Here is a 22,311-nt window from a genome sequence, read left to right on the forward strand (position 1 = left end):
GTATAAAAGACACCTGTCCACAACCTCAAACAATCACACTCCAAACTCCACTATGGTGAAGACCAAAGAGCTATCTAAGGACACCAGAAACAAAATTGTAGACCTGCACCAGGCTGGGAAGACTGAATCTGCAATAGGCAAGCAGCTTGTTGTGAAGAAATCAACTGTGGGAGCAATAATTAGAAAATGGAAGACATACAAGACCACTAATAATCTCCCTTGATCTGGGGCTCCATGCAAGATCTCACCCCGTGGGGGCAAAATAATCACAAGAACGGTGAGCAAACATCCCAGAACCACACAGGGAGACCTAGTGAATGACCTGCAGAGAGCTGGGACCAACGTAACAAAGGCTACCATCAGTAACACACTACACTGCCAGGGACTCAGATTCTGCAGTGCCAGACGTGTCCCCCTGCTTAAGCCAGTACATGTCCAGGCCCATCTGAAGTATGCTAGAGAGCATTTGGATGATCCAGAAGCGGATTGGGAGAATGTCATATGGTCAGATGAAACCAAAGTAGAACTGTTTGGTAGAAACACAACTCGTCGTGTTTGGAGGAAAGAGAATGCTGAGTTGCAACCAAAGAACACCATTCCTACTGTGAAGCATGGGGGTGGCAAAATCATGCTTTGGGGCTGTTTCTCTGCAAAGAGAACAGGGTGACTGATCCGTGTACATGAAAGAATGAATGGGGCCATGTATCGTGAGATTTTGAGTGCAAACCTCCTTCCATCAGCAAGGGCATTGAAGATGAAACGTGGCTGGGTCTTTCAGCATGACAATGATCCCAAACACACCGCCCGGGCAACGAAGGAGTGGCTTCGTAAGAAGCATTTCAAGGTCCTGGAGTGGCCTAGCCAGTCTCCAGATCTCAACCCCATAGAAAACCTTTGGAGGGAGTTGAAAGTCTGTGTTGCCCAGCGACAGCCCCAAAACATCACTGCTCTAGAGGAGATCTGCATGCAGGAATGGGCCAACATACCAGCAACAGTGTGTGACAACCTTGTGAAGACTAACAGAAAACGTTTGACCTCTGTCATTGCCAACAAAGGATATATAATAAAGTATTGAGATGAACTTTTGATATTGAACAAATACTTATTTTCCACCATAATATGGAAATAAATTCTTTCCAAATCAGACAATGTGATTGTCTGGATTTGTTTCCACATTTTGTCTCTCATAGTTGAGGTATACCTATGATGAAAATTACAGGCCTCTCTCATCTTCTTAAGTGGGAGAACTTGCACAATTGGTGGCTGACTAAATACTTTTTTGCCCCACTGTATATTTGAGCCCTTGTGTAACTCAGACGATCGCGTTTACTTTCAACTTGTAATAGGAGAGAAAAACCCGACATGTGCACACACCCGCGATAAACCCCTTTTTGATTTCGTGTTACTGTTAGAGCTCCACTCTTAATCTTGCCCTATATGGGCACATAGTTTTATTCTCTCTATTTTTAAACTATAAGGCTTTAAATCCTCTTCTGTTCTTTTAGGGTGGCAGCAATCTAAGGATTTTAGGACTGGTTAAATCAGATGAAGGGTTTTATCAGTGTATAGCTGAAAATGAGGCTGGAAATGCTCAGACATATGCACAGCTGGTCATCCCTGATCCAGGTAAGAGACAAAGAAAATATATTGTTCATTAAACAATCTAATTAGATAATATTTTACATTAATAGGGATCATTTAACCATCTGATTACCAAAAAAGGGATTGTAATGCATCACTGCATTACAATCCCTCTTAACCTCAAATGACTCCAGACCAAACGTAGGTATCCATGTGACTGCAATGTCCAATGTAGTAAATGAAAACACGAGAAAGATAGCTGCACATACAGAGTTCCCAGACAGTTCAACTTCACAACAAGGATAAACACAGATCTTATATTTCAAACATGCAAACATGAATCCATTAAAATCAGTAGTCACAGACAATAATAGATATCACAAAAGGCTGACACGTTTCAGCTCTGGGCCTATGAGTAAGGCGTGTTAGACGAAACGCGTCAGCCTGTTGTAATGTCTATTATGGTCTCTGACCCCTGATTTTATTGGATACATGTTTAAAATAAAGTTTTAGACTTTTATTAATATACTGGAGCTCTGTGCTTATTCTTGTTGTGATATTCTACAAATGCTCAGTGGATGAGGGATACTTTTTCATAAAGGGACACTGTACTATAAAAATTGTTTCCCCTTAATGACTTCCAAATTACTTGTTATATCTACTGCAGAGTATTAAAATGTATGGAAAACTGTTCCCTCATGGTTACTTTTTGTATTTGAAATAGCTGTTTTTCTCTTTAAAGCCATTACCTAGGCACGCCCAGAACAAAGGGCTGAGCTGCAAGTAATTATGTTGGGTATTGAAATCATAATTATGGCTGGGAGTTACATAAACACAACCAGATATTTCACATACAGTATCTATCTCTCCCTCATACCCCCACTGGGAGATTAATCAGTACTATTGCCTTGACTTACATTGCTTTTATTTAAATAAAATATTTGTTACTCTTATTTTCAGTGTAATTGGTGATATAACCAGCAAAATTAGCTATTTATAACAAATAAATGCAAAGGTTTTGTTTGTAAACCATCAAATACACTCCAGCAGGTAACCATTGGACTATGGGCAAAAAATATTTAGAGTACAATGTCCCTTTACTTTACTATTCATTTGTAGGAAGTGCCTATCATCAAAAGTGACACTGGTATATTCATTTCAATTAAACGTATTTAATATTTTTAAGGCAATATTTTGTACAGTGTTCCTTTAATATCCTTCCCAGGCAAGGTAATGGTCAGTGCTTTGCTTTGAAGTCTGACAAATGTAGAAATCTTCGCTTCTTTTCATATGCCATTTCTAATCCAGAAGTTTCATGTCATGGATATTTTGAGGGTAATATCCCTTCTGTACGCAGCTGCCTCTGATGTAACAGCAGATGACATTGTAGCATATACATTTGCCAGGACAGCTGTGCAGTCACAGACAGGCTTTATCAGGAATATAGAGTAATAGCTGGGTTTTACTGCAGTAAGTATAAACTAACAATTAGCGTCATTTGAATTCAGAAGACAATCAAATAGTAAATATTTTAATGGCCTATTTAAATGCATTTTAATATATTAAAGTGATTGTAAAGTTTAATGATTTAAAGTCCAGTCCAATAATCTTAACAACCAAGGCACTTTAACTCATTAAACTTTACGACGCTTCTTTTTTAAATACTTACCATTTCATTATGGTAAACATATTGCCGATGCTCCGCCTGCATCTCCTTCTATATTTAGCATATTGGTGACAAATCCGGCTTCCTCCAATTGTTGCGTGCCCCCTATGGACTCCAGCTCTGGGCATCGGCGGTATGTTTACCATAATGAAATGGTAATTATTTTAAAAAAGAAGCGTCATTGTAAAGTTTAATGAGTTAAAGTGCCTTGGTTTTTAAGATTATTTTTAAAGTGAATGTCAAGTCAGTGACATGGGGTAACTCCACATAATTCCTCTTTTAAAAATATCTGGACTTTAATTCATGATTTTTTATAAAATTGTTTCTTTTTGCACAGTTCTACCTTTTAATATGCTCGTTCGTAGCTCTGATTGTCCGCCCGCCATATTTGCACTTTGATTGACATATTTTTAGACCTTCATTATCCTATTATCTTCCCCCCCGGGGGGTTCAACCTCTTGTTTACAACGTCACACGCGTATAATGCGTATAATGCGCATGCTCTGAAGCCCCAGAATCAGAAACAGATAAATATACATGAAAAATTATAGAGTTATTCTCAATGATTGCAATTACAATAATTGCCAACGATGGGAAGTCTGCTGCTGCAAACACTGATAGTATTCAATGAATCCTATGTTGTGAGTAAACTGTGTCGGAATTTTGCACATGCACAGATCCAACGATCAACGGGCGCGTGCTTTAGAAATACTTATAGAGCAGGTTGGACCGCTCTATACATCACTATGCTTCAAAATAGAAAGTTGCAGCTGGGAGGAGTCCTAGTGAAAACAGACTTCATTTAGGTAATAAAAAATTATATAAACTTTCTATTTTAAATTAAAAAAACTTGGCGATTATACTAGTTAATAGTTTATCTAAAATTGACATTCACTTTTAAGTACTGGACTTTAACTCATTACATTTGACAATCACTTTAAAAAGCCAAATAACGTATATCATGTTTGTATACAGTTTTAAAGAATATAGATTTAATTTTGTTTTCTCCCTTCCGGTGTCAATGGCTATCAACTTCTTTGAGATCTCAGCAGCTACCTGTGAGATTATTTTATGACATGTTTTTCAGTTAGGAGATTTTAAAGGGACGTATAACGCTTTTAAATTGTAATATAAAAAAGTTTAATTGTCAATAGCCAAACACTCCCACATATCTTTCCATAACTGACCGCAGCAGAAATGATCAGATAAGAAACTACAAAATAATAGTGGCTGACCTACTCTACTCCAGTAACAAGCCTGATTGTCTGCTCCCAATAAGGCAAAGGGTGGGTGTTTAGCTATTGAAAAACAATTGTGGCAAACAAAGTGTTAACAATCACTTTTTTTACACTCATTCAGTTTATTACAAGATATCAGAAGAACATTATTGTGATTACAGAGTGTTTACTGTCCCTTGTAATCACAATAATGAAGAAGGTAGTTAGGAAGTTGCTGAAATTTCACAGGAAGTACAATTTAGTGCTAGCAGTCGGCAGCATGTTTTAAGCAACAAAATTGCAAAACATCATATTACAATAGCACAAGCCTGTGACCCTTTGATACGAGTATATCTATATTTATGTAAGTTGGTAATGACGAACATTATTTTCTGTCTCATTTCTGTCTTAAGTTGATATTATTAACCATATGGGAAAAGTAGATACTTCTTAACTAAATTGAATTCCAATAAATAATGTGATTTTTCTCCATAAAAAGCTACACTTTATACATGAATAAAAAATGTCACAACAGACTTACAAAAATATATTTTTTTTTACTGATTTTTCTGCACCTATATTCATCTAGTGATGAACTGCTGCATAAGGACAACTGCTTCCTTCTTTGTGTGATCTGTTTTTAGTCACAAGAAAGTGGCATCGAACAAATGTTGAGGCAAAAAGAGGCTGCTCCTAGGGTGGTATTTAGCCATAGAACAAGCTATTATGCTAATCTGCATTCCCAGATTGAGTACTTCTCTCTTTTTGTATAAGAAAATATTTGAAAATCACATTTCTACAGCTTCATAGAATATATAATATGGATAATATTGTTTGAATGAGAATCATAGTTTCACAAAAAATATGAATGGTGCTACAAGTAATTATTTGACTGGTGATAACAAATTACTACTTAGCTTTGGGGGAAGAGTAGTTCTCATGGCAAAAATAAAATGCAAAAGCAAAAAGTATCAAAAGTGTTGTTTGAATTTTTACTTAAAACAACATATTATTTCCTGAATAGCATTAGCGCAACTTCTATATGTTCTTTGTCTTGCATAGGCAGAAATGCTTAGTGTTAACATATCGTTTGGGACAGTCTAGTCAAAATTTTAATTTTAAGCAACTTTCTAATTTACCCATATTATCAAATTTTCTTCATTCTCTTGCTATCTTTATTTGAAAAAGAAGGCATCTAAGCTAAGGAGCCAGCCAATTTTTGGTTCAGGCAATGGACAGCACTTTTTTATTGGTGCATGAATGTATCCACCAATCAGCAAGAACAACCCAGGTTGTTTACCAAAAATGGTCCGGCATCTAAACTTACATTCTTGCTTTTCAAATAACGATACCAATAGAATTAGGAAAATTTTATAATAGGAGTAATTAGAAAGTTGCTTAAAATTGTATGCTCTATCTGAATCATGAAAGAAAAAAATGTGGGCTCTGTGACCCTTTAAGACAGCTTCTTATCTGAATGCATTTGACAGCTAGAGGGCGTTAGTTCATGTGTGTAATAGCGATAACATTGTGCTCACGCCCATGGAGTTACTTATGAGAGGGCACTGATTGGCTTAAATGCAAGTCTGTCAAAAGAACTGAAATAAGGAGGCAGTCTGCAGAGGCTTAGATACAAGGTAATCACAGAGGTAAAAAGTATATATTATAATTGTGTTGGTTATGCAAAACTGGGGAATTGGTAATAAAGGGATTATCTATTTTAAACAATAACAATTCTGGAGTAGACTGTCCCTTTAACTTTGACAGCTCTGGATGGTCTGGGATGGAGCTAAGCATTCCTAGATGGAGTTTACTAATATCATGTTTTTTAAGATAGAACATTAAAGGTACATTAAACACTTAATAAATTACAGATATATGGATAGATTTAAAGGGCCAGTAGAGTAAAAGTCAAACATTCATGATATAAATAGATCATGCAATTTTAAACAGCTTTCCAATTTACTTATATTATCCAATTTGCTTTGTTTCCTCATTATCTGTTGTTGAAAGGCATACCTAGGTAGCCTTAAGAGCAGCAATGCACTACTGGGAGCTAGCTGCACATATATGCCCTTTGTGATTGGCTTACCTGATGTATTCAGCTATCTCCCAGCAGTGCACTATTACTCCTTTAGCAAAGAATACAAAGAGAATGAACCAAGTTTGATAATAGAAGTACATTGGTAATTATAAAATATTACACAAGAAAGGGGCTGTAAAAAACTGACCTGTTTCATGCTAGGTACAGAGCTTAACCATAGATAAATAGGCCTTTTCTTACACACAATTAAAAGTAAACATATAGTCAATAGAGGCCTAGAGTACAACTACAGAAATATTAGTGATATTGAGCGCTAACACCACCTAAATTAAATCAATAGTGCACACCTGAAGGTCAGATATAAATGCCCTACAAAACTCAGGTCCTGACGTTTAGCACGAGCAATAACCCGAAGGTGCAAGAAGTGAAAGGTGTCTTTAAAAACACAGAATACAACATTTCAAATTATGGGGAGGCGAAAAGTGAGTTTAAAATCCTCCACTAAGCACAAAATATAGAGAAAATAACTCATTGTGTAGTTCATTAACAAATCTAGACAAACCAGAAGGCTTGTTTTTCCCACAGAAAACCTCTGAATTACATAGTTTCCAATGCAGCAAATGATTCTGGGTAAGATATGCAAATGAGTTTCACAATGACTTACTTTTTTACTTCAAGTCTGCTTTTACACAGACTCCCTTTATTCCATAGCATTGCTGTTCTCACCGTTAATAAGCTTAGCTAGGGTTAGCACAGTGATTCAGAACCATCCTATCAATGAATCACTGTACTAACCATAGCTAAGCTTATAAGCTGTGTGAACAGCGATGCTATGGCGTAAAGGGAGTCTCAATCGATCTATCTATCATTTATTTATTTATCTAGCTAGCTATCTATCTAGCTATCTATCGGCTAGATTTAGAGTTTTGTCGGTAACGACCCGCGTAGCTAACGCTGGCTTTTTTCTGGCCGCACCATAAAAATAACTCTGGTATTGAGAGTCCACATAAAGGCTGCATTAGGCTCCAAAAAAGGAGCGTAGAGCATTTTTAACGCAGCTTCAACTCTCGATACCAGCGGTGCTTACGGACGCGGCCAGCCTCAAAAACGTGCTCGTGCACGATTCCCCCATAGGAAACAATGGGGCTGTTTGAGCTGAAAAAAACCTAACACCTGCAAATAAGCCGCGTTCAGCTCCTAACGCAAGCCCATTGTTTCCTATCGGGGAAACACTTTCTACGTCTGCACCTAACACCCTAACATGTACCCCGAGTCTAAACACCCCTAACCTTACACTTATTAACCCCTAATCTACCGCTATCGCTGACCCCTGCATATTATTATTAACCCCTAATCTGCTGAGCGGACCGCACCGCTACTATAATAAAGTTATTAACCCCTAATCCGCCTCACTAACCCTATAATAAATAGTATTAACCCCTAATCTGCCCTCCCTAACATCGCTGACACCTAACTTCAAACATTAACCCCTAATCTGCGCGACCGGAGCTCACCGCTATTCTAATAAATGTATTAACTCCTAAAGGCTTAAGTCTAACCCTAAACATAACACCGCCCTAAGTTAAATATAATTTTAATCTAACGAAATAAATTAACTCTTATTAAATAAATTATTCCTATTTAATAGCTAAATACTTACCTATAAAATAAACCCTAATATAGCTACAATATAACTAATAATATATTGTAGCTATTTTAGGATTAATATTTATTTTAAGGCAACTTTGTAATTATTTTAACCCAGGTACAATAGCTATTAAATAGTTAAGAACTATTTAAATAGTTACCTAGTTAAAATAATAACAAAATTACCTGTAAAATAAATCCCTAACCTAAGTTACAATTAAACCTAAACACTATACTATCATTAAATTAATTAAATAAAATACCTACAATTACCTACAATTAAACCTAAAACTACACTATCAATACATTAATTAAATACAATATCTACAAATAACTACCAATGAAATAAACTAACTAAAGTACAAAAAATAAAAAAAGAACTAAGTTACAAAAAGTATTTTTTTTTTTTTACAAAATAAGAAAAATATTACAACAATTTTAAACTAATTACACCTACTCTAAGCCCCCTAATAAAATAACAAAGCCCCCCCAAAAATAAAAAATCGCCCTACCCTATTCTAAATTACTAAAGTTAAAAGCTCTTTTACCTTACCAGCCCTGAACAGGGCCCTTTGCGGGGCATGCCCCAAGAAGTTCAGCTCTTTTGCCTGTAAAAAAAAACATACAATACCCCCCCAACATTACAACCCACCACCCACATACCCCTAATCTAACCCAAACCCCCCTTAAATAAAACCTAATACTAAGCCACCTGAAGATCTTCCTACCTTGTATTCACCATACCAGGTTCACCGATCGGTCCAGAAGAGCTCCTCTGATGTCCTGATCCAAGCCCAAGCGGGGGGCTGAAGATGTCCATGATCCAGTAGAAGTCTTCATCCAAGCGGGGCAGAAGAGGTCTTCCATCCGATTGAAGTCTTCATCCAAGCAGGGGCAGAAGAGGTCTTCATCCGATTGAAGTCTTCATCCAGGCGGCATCTCTATCGACATCCATCTGCGAGCGGAGGCGGCAGCATCCTGATGACCTCCGACGCGGAAACATCCATCCTGGCCCGACGACTGAACGACGAATGACGGTTCCGTTAAATGACGTCATCCAAGATGGCGTCCCTCATATCCGATTGGCTGATAGGATTCTATCAGCCAATCGGAATTAAGGTAGGAATATTCTGATTGATCAAGTTCAATCCGATTGGCTGAATTCCGATCAGCCAATCAGAATATTCCTACCTTAATTCCGATTGGCTGATAGAATTCTATCAGCCAATCGGAAATTCGAGGGACACCATCTTGGATGACGTCATTTAAAGGAACCGTCATTCATCGTCAGACGTCGGCCCAGGATGGATGTTCCGCGTCGGAGGTCTTCAGGATGCTGAGCCGCTCCACTCCAGATGGATGTCGATAGAAGATGCCGCCTGGATGAAGACTATCAATCGGCTGGAAGACCTCTTCTGCCCCGCTTGGATGAGGACTTCTAACCGGATCATGGACATCTTCAGCCCCCCGCTTGGGCTTTGATCAGGACATCGGAGGAGCTCTTCTGGACCGACTCGGTGAACCTGGTATGGTGAAGACAAGGTAGGAAGATCTTCAGGGGCTTAGTATTAGGTTTATTTAAGGGGGGTTTGGGTAGATTAGGGGTATGTGGGTGGTGGGTTGGTAATGTTTGGGGGGGGGTATTGTATGTTTTTTTTACAGGCAAAAGAGCTGAACTTCTTGGGGCATGCCCCACAAAGGGCCCTGTTCAGGCTGGTAAGGTAAAAGAGCTTTTAACTTTAGTAATTTAGAATAGGTAGGGCATTTTTTATTTTGGGGGGCTTTGTTATTTTATTAGGGGGCTTAGAGTAGGTGTAATTAGTTTTAAAATTGTTGTAATATTTTTCTAATGTTTGTAAATATTTTTTATTTTTTGTAACTTAGTTCTTTTTTATTTTTTTGTACTTTAGTTAGTTTATTTAATTGTAGTTATTTGTAGATATTGTATTTAATTAATGTATGATAGTGTAGTGTTAGGTTTAATTGTAGGTAATTTGTAGGTATTTTATTTAATTAATTTAATGATAGTATAGTGTTAGGATTAAATTGTAACTTAGGTTAGGATTTATTTTACAGGGTAATTTTGTTATTATTTTAACTAGGTAACTATTAAATAGTTCTTAACTATTTAATAGCTATTGTACCTGAGGTTAAATATAAATACAATGTTACCTGTAAAATAAATATTAATCTAAAATAGCTACAATGTAATTATAATTTATATTGTAGCTTATTAGGATTTATTTTACAGGTAAGTATTTAGCTTTAAATAGGAATAATTTATTTAATAAGAGTTAATTAATATCTCCAAACCCGGTTTCAATCGAACCAATTGGAAGCAACGAGCAGGTAGATATGGCACCATAATATGTCACCGCTGAAACATCGAGAAAGCAGGTACTTGTTCATTATATCTCTACACGCAACATAGAACTGTCACAGCGAGTTAAATGTGGTATGGAAGAGTTGCCATTTTTTTGCTGAAAGTGATACAGTTACAAATTTGCATTGGGAGTACGAAGATACAAGTTATACCTGCTGTGTGAGTGTTACACAATAATTGGTGCTGTCCTTGCATTAACGTTGGTTTCCAAACCTGGGATTACAAATGTGCCAATACTAAGGCATTTTGGAACTATCCAATACCGGTTAATTAACGGACTAACTTACTAACTTCCACTAACAACCCGGGTTGTGGACTTTGAACCTTTTAATTTGGGGGTCATGCTTATGATTTATTGTAATGCTGATAATGATATATAAATCTTAGAATTACGCATTTTCAAAGAGTATGTGAATTATTGACTCAATAATCTTTCCTTGTCTATAAGTATATATAAATTTTCAGACATAGTTGGGTGCTGGAGAAATAAGGGTCTATTTTATCTTGTTTAAATGTATATATATATATATATATATATATACGTATGTGTGTGTATTTGTATGTGTTTATTTATATATATATATATATATATATACGTATGTGTGTATGTATGTGTGCGCTTACATACACATAGATACTTACACACATACAAATACACATATATATATATATATATATATATATATATACACCGTTGAGCCCTTCCCAGTCCACCACCTTGTCATATACCATATCACTTCAAATCACTTTTTTCAAAATTTGTTTTAATAAAAAACATATATTTTATGTTTAATATGTATGAATGTGAGTGAAATACTTTATTTAATATGTTTTACATATGTTTTATATACTTTTATTGCAGCGCTAACATTTTTCTTCTGGGGGCATATTTATCAAGCTCCGTACGGAGCTTGATGCCCGTGTTTCTGAAGGCACTCTAGAGACCACTGCTCCATAACATGTCTGCCTGCTCTAAATACGATTGGATTGATTGACACCCCCTGCTAGCGGCCAATCTGCAGGGGGCGGTATTGCACCAGCAGTTCACAAGAACTGCTGGTGCAATGATAAATGCTGACAGCGTATGCTGTCGGCATTTATCGATGTTCAGTGGACATAATATGCTACATCGTATTATGTCCGCTCGCACTATAATAAATTGACCCCCTGGTCTTAAGTTGAACTAGCTTTTTTTAGCCGCTATTATGTGTTGCACCCTGAGCAGAATGTCTTACCAACATTTAAAAAAATGTAACTATAGATTGACTAACAATGAAAATAAATCACCCAATAAAGTAATAAAATATTAAAATAAATACACAAATAAACATTATGTTTGTATTACTAATAAAGAGGTATGTTTCATCACATATTGTAGATAAGATGTGTATAGGTGGTATTTTATAATGAGTAGGGCTAGTCTGTAAGCTTTCAGGACTGCCCAATCCCTTCTTCAAATCCCTTCCCAAATACGTAAAAATAACAGAGTTAGCCATTAAATTGTATCATCTTTGTTTTTCTTTTCTCATGGATAGGATATGCAAACATGTTTCTCTGCCTATTTTAGGGCTCAATTTATCAAGGGCTTTTTTTCACTTTGACTGCAGCTTCGCACAAGTGAATAGGATTTATCAGACAGCAGCCATCCGACCGCTGCTGCCCTGTCCTGTTCTCCACCTCTTATGTGAAGAATTTGAATCTCCCTGGTCTCTTCCGACCAGGAAGATTGACAGCTCCTGCCCGCATGTGACTGGCTGTGCGCAGGCTAGTTGGCTGGGTTGCATTCAAGCGCACAGTAACGCTCGTGTGCATTGGTAGATGTGGGCAGCGGATTGCTACCCACCAGAGGAGAAGCCGGGCCAACAGGGGCGAATATGTATGCCCCTGTCTGTCCATGTTTGATAAATTGAGCCCTTAGAGTTGCAGATACCAGGCAGGTAGAGAGATCTACTTTGCTATTATTATTTTTTTTGCAGTTTTCAACAGCTTGTAGTTTAATGACAAATCTAAATAAATGTTAAATAAAAACTATAAAAATAATGCTATAAAAAATTATGTTAGGCAACAGTATAAACATTTCTGAGTGTTCAATACCTGTCAATCTTGTACTCTAATGTAAGTGTAATCCATCATCTGGAACATCCCCAAGAAACTTAGATAAAATATTAACATCCTCTCTAAGCTGTCAGAAGGGCTCTGTTTATTAAACTTGGCAAAAGGCTAGAATGAAAAAAAATAGCCAATGAAGAACAAGTGTTATGGAACTGCAGGGCATCTTTCAAACTGTCTGTAGTGCCCCTTATAAATGATGGATTACTTTTTCTTAGCTATTTAATCAGATCTTCAAACAACGCCATCCCAATTCCCATGGGATGTTGGAAAGGCCAATATTCACAGATGGTTGTGAAGTATGCTATAAATATAAATTAACTAGAAAGGCTGACCATGGTGAGAAACCAGTTTCCTCTGTTTAAACTTTGTCAATAAATAGTCATCATATATTTCACTTTCTGTGAATGTTCTATACTGTACATCTGTTCAGTCAAGGCCTGTCCACATTCCCTTAGACAGATGGTTAACTATGGCAATAATCATAATCTACTTTTCCCCAAGGCTGATGCCACTTAATAAAGAGGTTGAAAGATAAAAATGCATAGTCTTTGTGGTCTATAACATTTTGTAGCATAAGCAATGCAGAGAATGTCAAAGTAACAATTTTAATCTGCTTAAAAAGAGGTACTCAGACAGCAGAGATGTCACCATGACTACATTTGCATCATGACTACATCAACATTAGCCAAGAGTCACCTAATGTAGATGCAGTATATAGCTTCCCTTTTTGATTAAATATTCATTATATCTTTTATTAAAAAATAGAAAAAAAATATTTATTGTATATAGGAAGCATCCAAATACTAAACCCATAGAACAAAAACTCACTGAATTGTCCCCAATCCAAATTAAACAAAACAGACTGCGAACATATAAAGTAGTGCAAAACTCAAACATAAAATATTGAAATATGTATACTCTGAGCCAATTTCTTGGTTTTTCTTGACTGGCACTCAAGGGTTAAACCTGGTGGTCTTTGATGCTGCGGGAAAGCATTTCTTTTTGTATAGGTGTATGATATAAAAACCGCAACAGCATCATACAGATCAACTGAATGTTCACTTCAGGCTAAACTCCCACCCTATACATGTGTATATGACATATCATAACATTGCTTAATTTATTATATGATGATAGCCATATCCCAGAGTCATAAATATCGGGATGTAAAACTGTTGAGAATACTGTGCTGTAGTGCAGTGCTTATTGCCAACATAAATCCTTGTACCAAGTTTCTAGGAAATCTTAGTATTGATTTTGGATGCACAAACAGTAACAATACATTAGTTCTTTTCCATCACGTGGTGTAAGATACAGTGTCATGCTCATGTGGATATCTAGCATAGTTACTGCTAGCATGACACAGTAACTTTTGTAGTCATAATATGTATAAGTACTAAACAAACAAAATTGGCTAAGGCGCAATATTTCTGTGAAAATCTGAACAATAATATATGTAACCCTAGAAAGTTTTGGAAACTCATAAATAACTTACAAAATCCACCAATCCACTCCCAACCCTCCACTGTCAATGTGGATAACCAAAACCTGCAACTCCCCTTAGAAGTAGCAAATGCCTTTAACAATTATTTTGTAGGATGCTCCACCACCCTGATTGACAAACTAATAAATGGCACGCATCCTGAAGCTACAAATGTGGATCAGGCCCCACTAAAACAGCAAAGACCCAATATAGAAAAGTTCAATTTTAGACCTGTACCCTTCAATGTCATTAAGAAACACCTCGATAATCTAAAAATGAAAAACCAGTCAGGACCTGATCAAATCCCAGCAATGCTGTTGAAGCTCAGTGCGCCGGCAATTGCTAAGCCTGTTGCAACCCTAATTAACGAATCCTTGGTGTCTGGATACATACCCAAACTCTGGAAAACTGCAAGAGTAGTGCCTATTCATAAAAGTGGGGAGTTAACCTTGGTTTCTAACTATCGTCCTATATCACTGCTCCCTGTATTGTCAAAAATCCTAGAAAAATGCGTCCATACGCAATTATGCGAGTATTATCAACTTTCTAACTATCTGACCCCTGATCAATCAGGTTTCAGACCGAATCACTCCACTACAACTGCCCTCCTAAAAGTTTGCAACGACATCCAAACTGCCATGGAACAAGGAGACCTAACTGGAGCTATTTTCCTTGATTTTGCAAAGGCTTTTGACACAGTGGACCATGACCTACTACTTCTCAAACTAAAAAACTCTGGTATTGCTGATCACCCGTTAACCTGGTTTAAATCATATGTATCGGATCGATCACAATATGTCTCTGTCTCTAACAGTGACTCCCTCCCTCTCCCAGTCACGTGTGGTGTTCCCCAAGGTTCCATTCTCGGCCCCCTACTATTCACATTATTTATAAATGATTTGCCTAATGTCTGCAAATCCTCAACTGTACACATGTACGCAGACGACACAGTAATCTATGCAAACAAATCTGATCTGCTGCAGCTTGAAACAGTGCTCCAAGACCAGTTCACAGAGGTAGAAAAGTGGATCTCAAAAAACAAATTCTTCCTAAACACTGACAAAACGGTCACAATGATCTTTGGAACAGGACCTAAAATACATAAATTACAAAATTCCCATCTTCGCATCAAAACAAAATCCAATTGCACGCTGACCGCAGTCCACTCTTTTAAATACTTAGGTATGTTGTTAGACCCCAATCTATCTTTTGGACTCCACATAGAAAAAATTGCCTCTAAACTTTATCCAAAACTAGGTGCCCTGTACAGAAACAAATCTTGCCTCAGCCCTACAGTAAAGGAAAAGATTGTACAGCAAATGCTGATGCCTATCTTGGATTATGGGGACATAGTATATGCACCTGCTCCGCAAACTCACCTTAATAAACTAAATACGTTATATAACTCGCTCTGCCGCTTTGTGCTACAATGTAACTACAGGACCCACCATTGTGACATGCTAAAAGAACCAAACTGGCTGTCGCTGGAATCCAGACGCACCCTCCATCTTTCCTGCCTTGTCTTTAAGAGCCTTTCTGGGAAGCTCCCACCCTACCTGAGCAGAATGCTCTCCCCTGCTATTCCCACCTCCTATAACCTCCGATCCAATAACAGCACATTATTTAGCTTGCCTCAATACAAAAAAAAAGCAGCTCGATCCTCCTTTTCCTACAGAGCGCCACAATTATGGAATGACCTCCCTCACACTTTAAAAACTTCCCCAAGCCTAAAATCCTTTAAGAGATCCCTCTATACATATCTCAAAACAGAATGCTCCTGTCATGGTTGATTAAATATTTCGTACCTGCTCTATGTTAAATGTTTGCATATATTGTGTATTATTATTGTTTTTGTATTTTATTGTACCCTATTGTATCAATGCAATGTTTTGTGATCCCAGGACATACTTGAAAACGAGAGAAATCTCAATGTATCTTTCCTGGTAAAATATTTTATAAATAAATAAATAAATAAGTGTCATTTTTTCGCATGGTACTATATGCAGCCTTTAAAGGGGCTTTCTAAAATTCAGCAATTCTACCAGATATAAAATGCAAAGCTTCATCGCCTATGTCCTCTAATCCAGTCGCCTTACTTACATCCTCAAACTGATTTTTTGTTTCTTCAATATAACTTTGTTCTGCGCAGCCAGTCAGAAAATTCATCAGCTGAGCATTGCAGCACTGTTTCCAATCAATGTGATCAATAAGTGGCTACACAAAAGAAAGCTGAAAGGAAAAACACCCTGAGTAAAGAATAATATTAAGCGACTCTTATAAATGTTCATTTTTATTTAGCAAATACCTAAGATAAACAAAGTACCCCCCCCCAAAAAAAAAACTACATATGACATGCCAGTCAGTAATATTTATTTATTATAATAATTAATATTTTGACAATCATTATAAAGAATTTTCACTTTTTCATGCAGATATTAACTAAAAATGAATACCTAAATACATTCAGAATAATCTTTTAATTTTTAGAGGTAATACATTATCTTAATAAAAATCTATTTTTTTTTTTTGTATATTAGCAAAAGCAATACTAAGTAGAAGTTCCAGTAATTCAATTGAACACATAATTAAAATGTTCTGTTGTATTAATGTGTTCTTACTACAATATTAAACCACATCAATTAAATTTTAGTTTCTGAGAAAAGGAGACAAGTTTGAACCAGTTTTATTTTACATTAAAATGAAATGTGTCACTGATAATCAAAGCTGTAAATCAAATAATTTTGTTCTTCAAAATAAAGGTTAATTTATTAAATTGTAAACAGTGAATTGAATCTAGCTTTTACCAATATAAGACAATCTACAATGACATTTTGTATTACTAGCACAAATCAGTGGTGTTTTTGTTTAGCATGTTGTTGCTAAACAGAAAATTTAAATTAATCTAGTAGCCAATACTCCAAGTTGACTCAAACTGTTAACAAGCATTTTCACCCAGTATTGAGCATTAAAGGGACAGTACACTGTAACATTGTTTTTCCATTAATGTATTTTAAATGACTTGTTATACCACCTGCAGAGTAAAAAAATATGTGAGAAATTGCATTTTCGGGTTTATTTGTGTATATGAAGTAGCTGGTTTTGTGCTTTGAAACCACAGTCTATTACAATGGGTTGAACTTAAGGTGATATCAGATCTCATTACCTTTTAACTTTGTGTACACAGAGAGACATCTAAAGGAACATTTTTAATCTCTCTATTAATCTGTAAAATATTTAATTAAGGAAGATACAAGAATATTCTAATATACGATCATTATTAATTTTACCTGATTTTGTTAAAATTGTGCTTGAACCATCCCTCCCAGAGTAGCTGCAGCGCCTCACATTAAATGTACTTGACCCGGAAAAATTCTGCACAGTTATTGGCTGTCTTAGATTACAATCATAGATTACCAAGAACATACAGTCCACCAGGGTTTTCAATAGAGGTATACCAGAGCTGCTTTTGGTTTGCAAAACCTTGTAAATTGGCATCATAAAATGACAGTGCTAATTATTGAAAAATATATATATATATTTATATATATATATATGTTCAGTCTAGGAATACACTCCTTAAAACCCTGCTTGAGTATGTTTATCTAGTATGTTTATCTTATCCAGTCTTTCTGGGGGCAATGGAAAAACTACATTTTTCATATTTAAATTACAGTAATGCAGCCAATAGAAATAATATAAACATTGCATTTTAGCATTATAAATATTTTTATAGGGAATTAAATTTTATATTTAATGTTCCTAAAAGCATTGCTATTTCATGTGGGATGATTAATATGCTGATAAACTGCGTTTAATTTGTAATAATATATACATTGAGCAAATATCTTATTTCACTGACTACATCTGTTACTAAACAATTACAATAATCATATTTATGTCTTTTAAAATATATGTACTAGCCTTTCAGATTTTAAATAAATTTAACCTTCTATAAAACAGAAAACACACACTTTTACTTCTCTGTTATTTACCTTTTTTTAGACTAAAAAATATATTCACCCCCCCACCCCCCTTTAGGTATGGATGAGTGTATCAGAATCAATTCTATGCTCATATCAGCCAGACATCAATCTGCCAACCCCTTATTTTAGCATTAATTATTTAGCTGTTATGGTCCAATGAAATTCAATGAAATTTAATTCATTTTAAGCTGGTTGGGGTGAACTAGGGAAGATGTTGCTTTCATCCAGTAAACCAGTCTTCTTTTTCTATCTAGCGTGGTGTCTTGAGTTTGATGCTGTATAATTGCATTTGGTGTCTGTATGGAAAAAGGCAATGTCAAAGCCTCTCTGCAAGAAATGTAATACTGTATACTGAAGAGCAAATCTGTAATTAAAATGAACTCTGTTTCTATTGAAATTCCGGAGTATCTTTACAACACAATTCTTCATCATTCTTCTCTAAATCTCTAATGGCTTCATTGTTTAAAAAAAAAAAAGAGCATTTTCGGATGAGTTTAATGTTTCTAATATATTGAGAGACAAAAAGGCAAATAAAAAAATGATATTTAGCATCTTTGTGCTGTTTATGTTTATTTGTTTAATATTTGCAATTGCCCTAGTATTTAAGAAACACAATGGCTTCTTAAAGGGAAACTACATTTAATGATTAATATGATTCAGATAGGGCATGCAATTTTGAAGGTATATTGTACACTAGATTTCTCTAGCCCACCTGGAAGTGTTTTTGTAACAATGTATAGTTTTGCTCATTTTTTAATAAGGTTGTGCTGATTTACAGACTCCTAACCAAGCCTCAAAGTATCAGATGTAGACTGAAGTCTATAGATTCCTGCTTCTCCTGTTTGTGTCATCTGTATTTTCATATGCATGGGGGGGGGGTCTGCTTTTCTTGCTTTCTCAGCCCCTTTCAGTGGATGTCCCAGTCTTTCATCAACTGTGCTAAACTGGTAGCTTCTAAGTAAGTTTTTATAAGGTTTTATGCTGGATTTTTAGATCAATATCTGTGCATATTCTTCTTTATAGTAGTGTCTATTACATGCAGTTATATGAAAATTGGTGTATACTGGCCCTTTAAGTGACTTTCTAATTTACTTGATCAAATTGTGCAGTCTTTTTATATGCACACTTTCTGAATATGCCAGCTACTACTGAGCATGTGCAAGACTCCACAGAATATATAAATATAGATAGATAAAGAAAAAAATGAAATCCCCCATAAAAAGCTTAAAGATGAGTCACTATTTAGTCTTTGTATAGTGTCTATTTTACCTGCAATTTGAAAGTGTGTTGTTGTTTTTTTTTTTACTCCTCTGAGAGGCTGGAGCACATACTGCATATTTTAGAATTATGCTAACTCACCCTGCAACATGGTACACAGAGATTGCTTATTTATGTCTGTCCTCTGAACTTTTTTATTCATTCCAGTGCACTATAAATATATACCATCCATCAATCAAGCATAAAATGACAACATATAAAAGATAACATCTGAATAGTATGCAGATTCCATTTTAAGATCAAATGCAAAATCCTTTACATGCAACCTCAGATATACTTAAAGGGACAGTGTAATGTAAAATAGTTTTCCCTTGAATGTGATTGTAATGATTTGTTATACCAGCTGCAGAGTACGGAAAAATAGAATTAAATCCCCGGCGCTAAAAGTTCCACTTTAGTAAAAACACTATACAAAAGTGCTGTCGGTAGTGTCAACATGACCAGCTAATGGTTTCAGCTGTGTGCCATAGTCTTAGCATCAGAGTATGTTTTCTTGTTTGTGTTTATTTTTGTATATGAAATAGCTGTTTTGTTCTTTGGCATCACCGCCAATCAGAATGGGCTGAACTTGCATGGAAATCAGATCTCCTTTTTTATCATTTTCTATACACACACATGGCTTATCTCTGTCTTTATAACAAAGCACATATTTATAAAGAATAGTTGAATGTACTTATTTCTCCTACCCCCTACTGGGAGTGTAATTTTTTTCTGCTGGCTATATTTAAATAACTTTTCTATAGTCAATACTTAAAGGGACAGTATACTGTAAAATAGTTTTTCCCTTAATGCGTTTACAATTGCTTTTTTTACCAACTGCAGAGTAAAAAATGTATGAAAATTAGCTTTTTAAGGTTTATTTCTGTATATTAAAGCTCTGATTTTGTGTTTTGAAGCCACAGCCTAATAAAATGGGTTGAGCTTGTAGGTATAATCAGATCTCATTACTGTATCACATTGTGCACATATACCTGCTTCTTTATCTTATATCTGTCCTTAAAACAATCACCAATACTTTGAGAGAACAATGGAAAATCAACATTTTATTACCTTATCTCTGCTTTATCACACTGGGAGTGTAATTTCTTCTGCTGGCTGTGTTTACAAAGCTTATCTATAGCTGGTACGCGCGGCCACAAACTTTCAGAATAGGTGGGGATACCACATGTTAAATTAACAATTTCAAATGCCAATATAAGGGTAAAGGAGCTACTTGTAAACAATTTAATACACTCCAGCAGGTAAAGTGGATCATTGGGAACAAATTAAAGGGGATAATTTTTTTGAGTAAACTGTCCCTTTAAAGGGACAGTAAACACCAGAATGTTTGCTGTTTAAAAGATAGAAAATCCCTTTATTACCCATTCCCCGGTTTTGCATAATCAACACTGTTATAATAATACACTTTTTACCTATGTTATTAACTTGTATCTATGCCTCTGCAAACTGCCCCCTTTTTTTAGTTCTTTTGACAGACTTGCATTTTAGCTAATCAGTGCTAAATCCTAGGTAACTTCATGTGCTTTAGCTTAATGTTATCTATGTAAAACACATGAACTAACGCCCTCTAGTGGTCAAAATACATTCAGATTAGAGGCAGACTTCAGATCTAAGAAATAAGCATATGAGCTTACCTAGGTTTAGCTTTCAACTAAGAATACTAATAGAACAAAGCGAAAATGGTGATAAAGTTGTTTAAAATTACATGCCCTATTTGAATCATGAACTTTTATTTTGGACTTGACTGTCCCTTTAAGTATTGAAATTATCACTATAGATGGCATACCGCCGGAAAACAGTTATTTCAAATGCCAAAATAAACATAAATTAGCAATATGTAAATAATTATTGTAATACCCACCATCAGGTAAACTAGATAACTGAGAACAAATTAAAGGGGAGATTGATTAATTGAGGATAATTAATTGTAAAATAAAAATGTATTCCATTTAGATGCTATGAATTTATTTTTCACTCAATAGTTGATTTTCAGTATAGACACAAGATCAGTCTCAATGGAAAATACCTATTTTCCTATGCATAGAACTAAAATATTACATTCCTCTTATCTTAATAGCAGCGTATGGATAGAATTGCTTTTTAGGAACTAAATTTACAGTGTAGATTGTTTATAACCACTCTTGGGACCAGTAAAAGAGTCTTCAAAGCCAAAGTGATCATTAGAATAGAAACATTTACATTTAAAATGTATGTCAGGGAATTAATGTGAGTAAGCCTAACATGCAGGCATCTATGCAATATTTTCTGGTATTTTCAATGTATTCTTTTCTAATATAGAGGATATTTTTTTCTTTTCTTTTGTTTGTTTAGTAATGTTTTGAAGGAATTTTGTGCAATGTATCCTTGTCATTAGAACTTGTTCTATGTGTCGAAAAGCACACGGTTGCCAAATATGGGCTATATTACGAGGGGAACACTAACAGTTACGAGTGAGCGAAAAGGGGTTTATTGCCGGTGTTTCTGCATCAGGTTTTTTGCTTGTATAATATCTGGAAAGTAAACTTGATCGCTTTAGCGCAATGGAAGTTAACGTGCGTCGAGTTAGTGCGACCTCAGAACTCGTATTAACTGTTTTGCAAAACAAAAAAGTTTCAGAAAACACATAAAAAAATTATTACAAAGTATAGTTACACTCATAATAACACTATCTAATAAAAAATATTTAAAAATAAAATTGCACAAAAAATGTTATAAGGTCTCAAAGATATATGCAGGCCCATTTATCAAGCTCCGTACGGAGCTTGAAGGGCCGTGTTTCTGGCGAGTCTTCAGACTCGCCAGAAACACAACTTATGAAGCAGCGGTCTAAAGATCGCTGCTTCATAACTCTGTCCGCCTGCTCTGAGCAGGCGGATAGGAATCGCCGGAAATCAACCCGATCGAATACGATCGGGTT

At 35.7% G+C, this 22,311-nt stretch overlaps 1 protein-coding gene across 1 annotated transcript in view; it reads left to right on the top strand.

The window, feature by feature from the left end:
- The window catches only part of DCC (DCC netrin 1 receptor), a 980,012-nt gene that overhangs the window by 604,300 nt on the left and 353,401 nt on the right, over positions 1–22,311 (top strand). Inside the window, exon 7 of the mRNA XM_053701117.1 lies at positions 1,506–1,626. Coding sequence (XP_053557092.1) covers positions 1,506–1,626 — 121 coding nt within the window. The remainder of the gene's footprint in view (positions 1–1,505; positions 1,627–22,311) is intronic.

Source organism: Bombina bombina, chromosome 2, assembly GCF_027579735.1.
Source record: "Bombina bombina isolate aBomBom1 chromosome 2, aBomBom1.pri, whole genome shotgun sequence".
In the NCBI taxonomy this organism is placed as follows: Eukaryota; Metazoa; Chordata; class Amphibia; order Anura; family Bombinatoridae; genus Bombina; species Bombina bombina.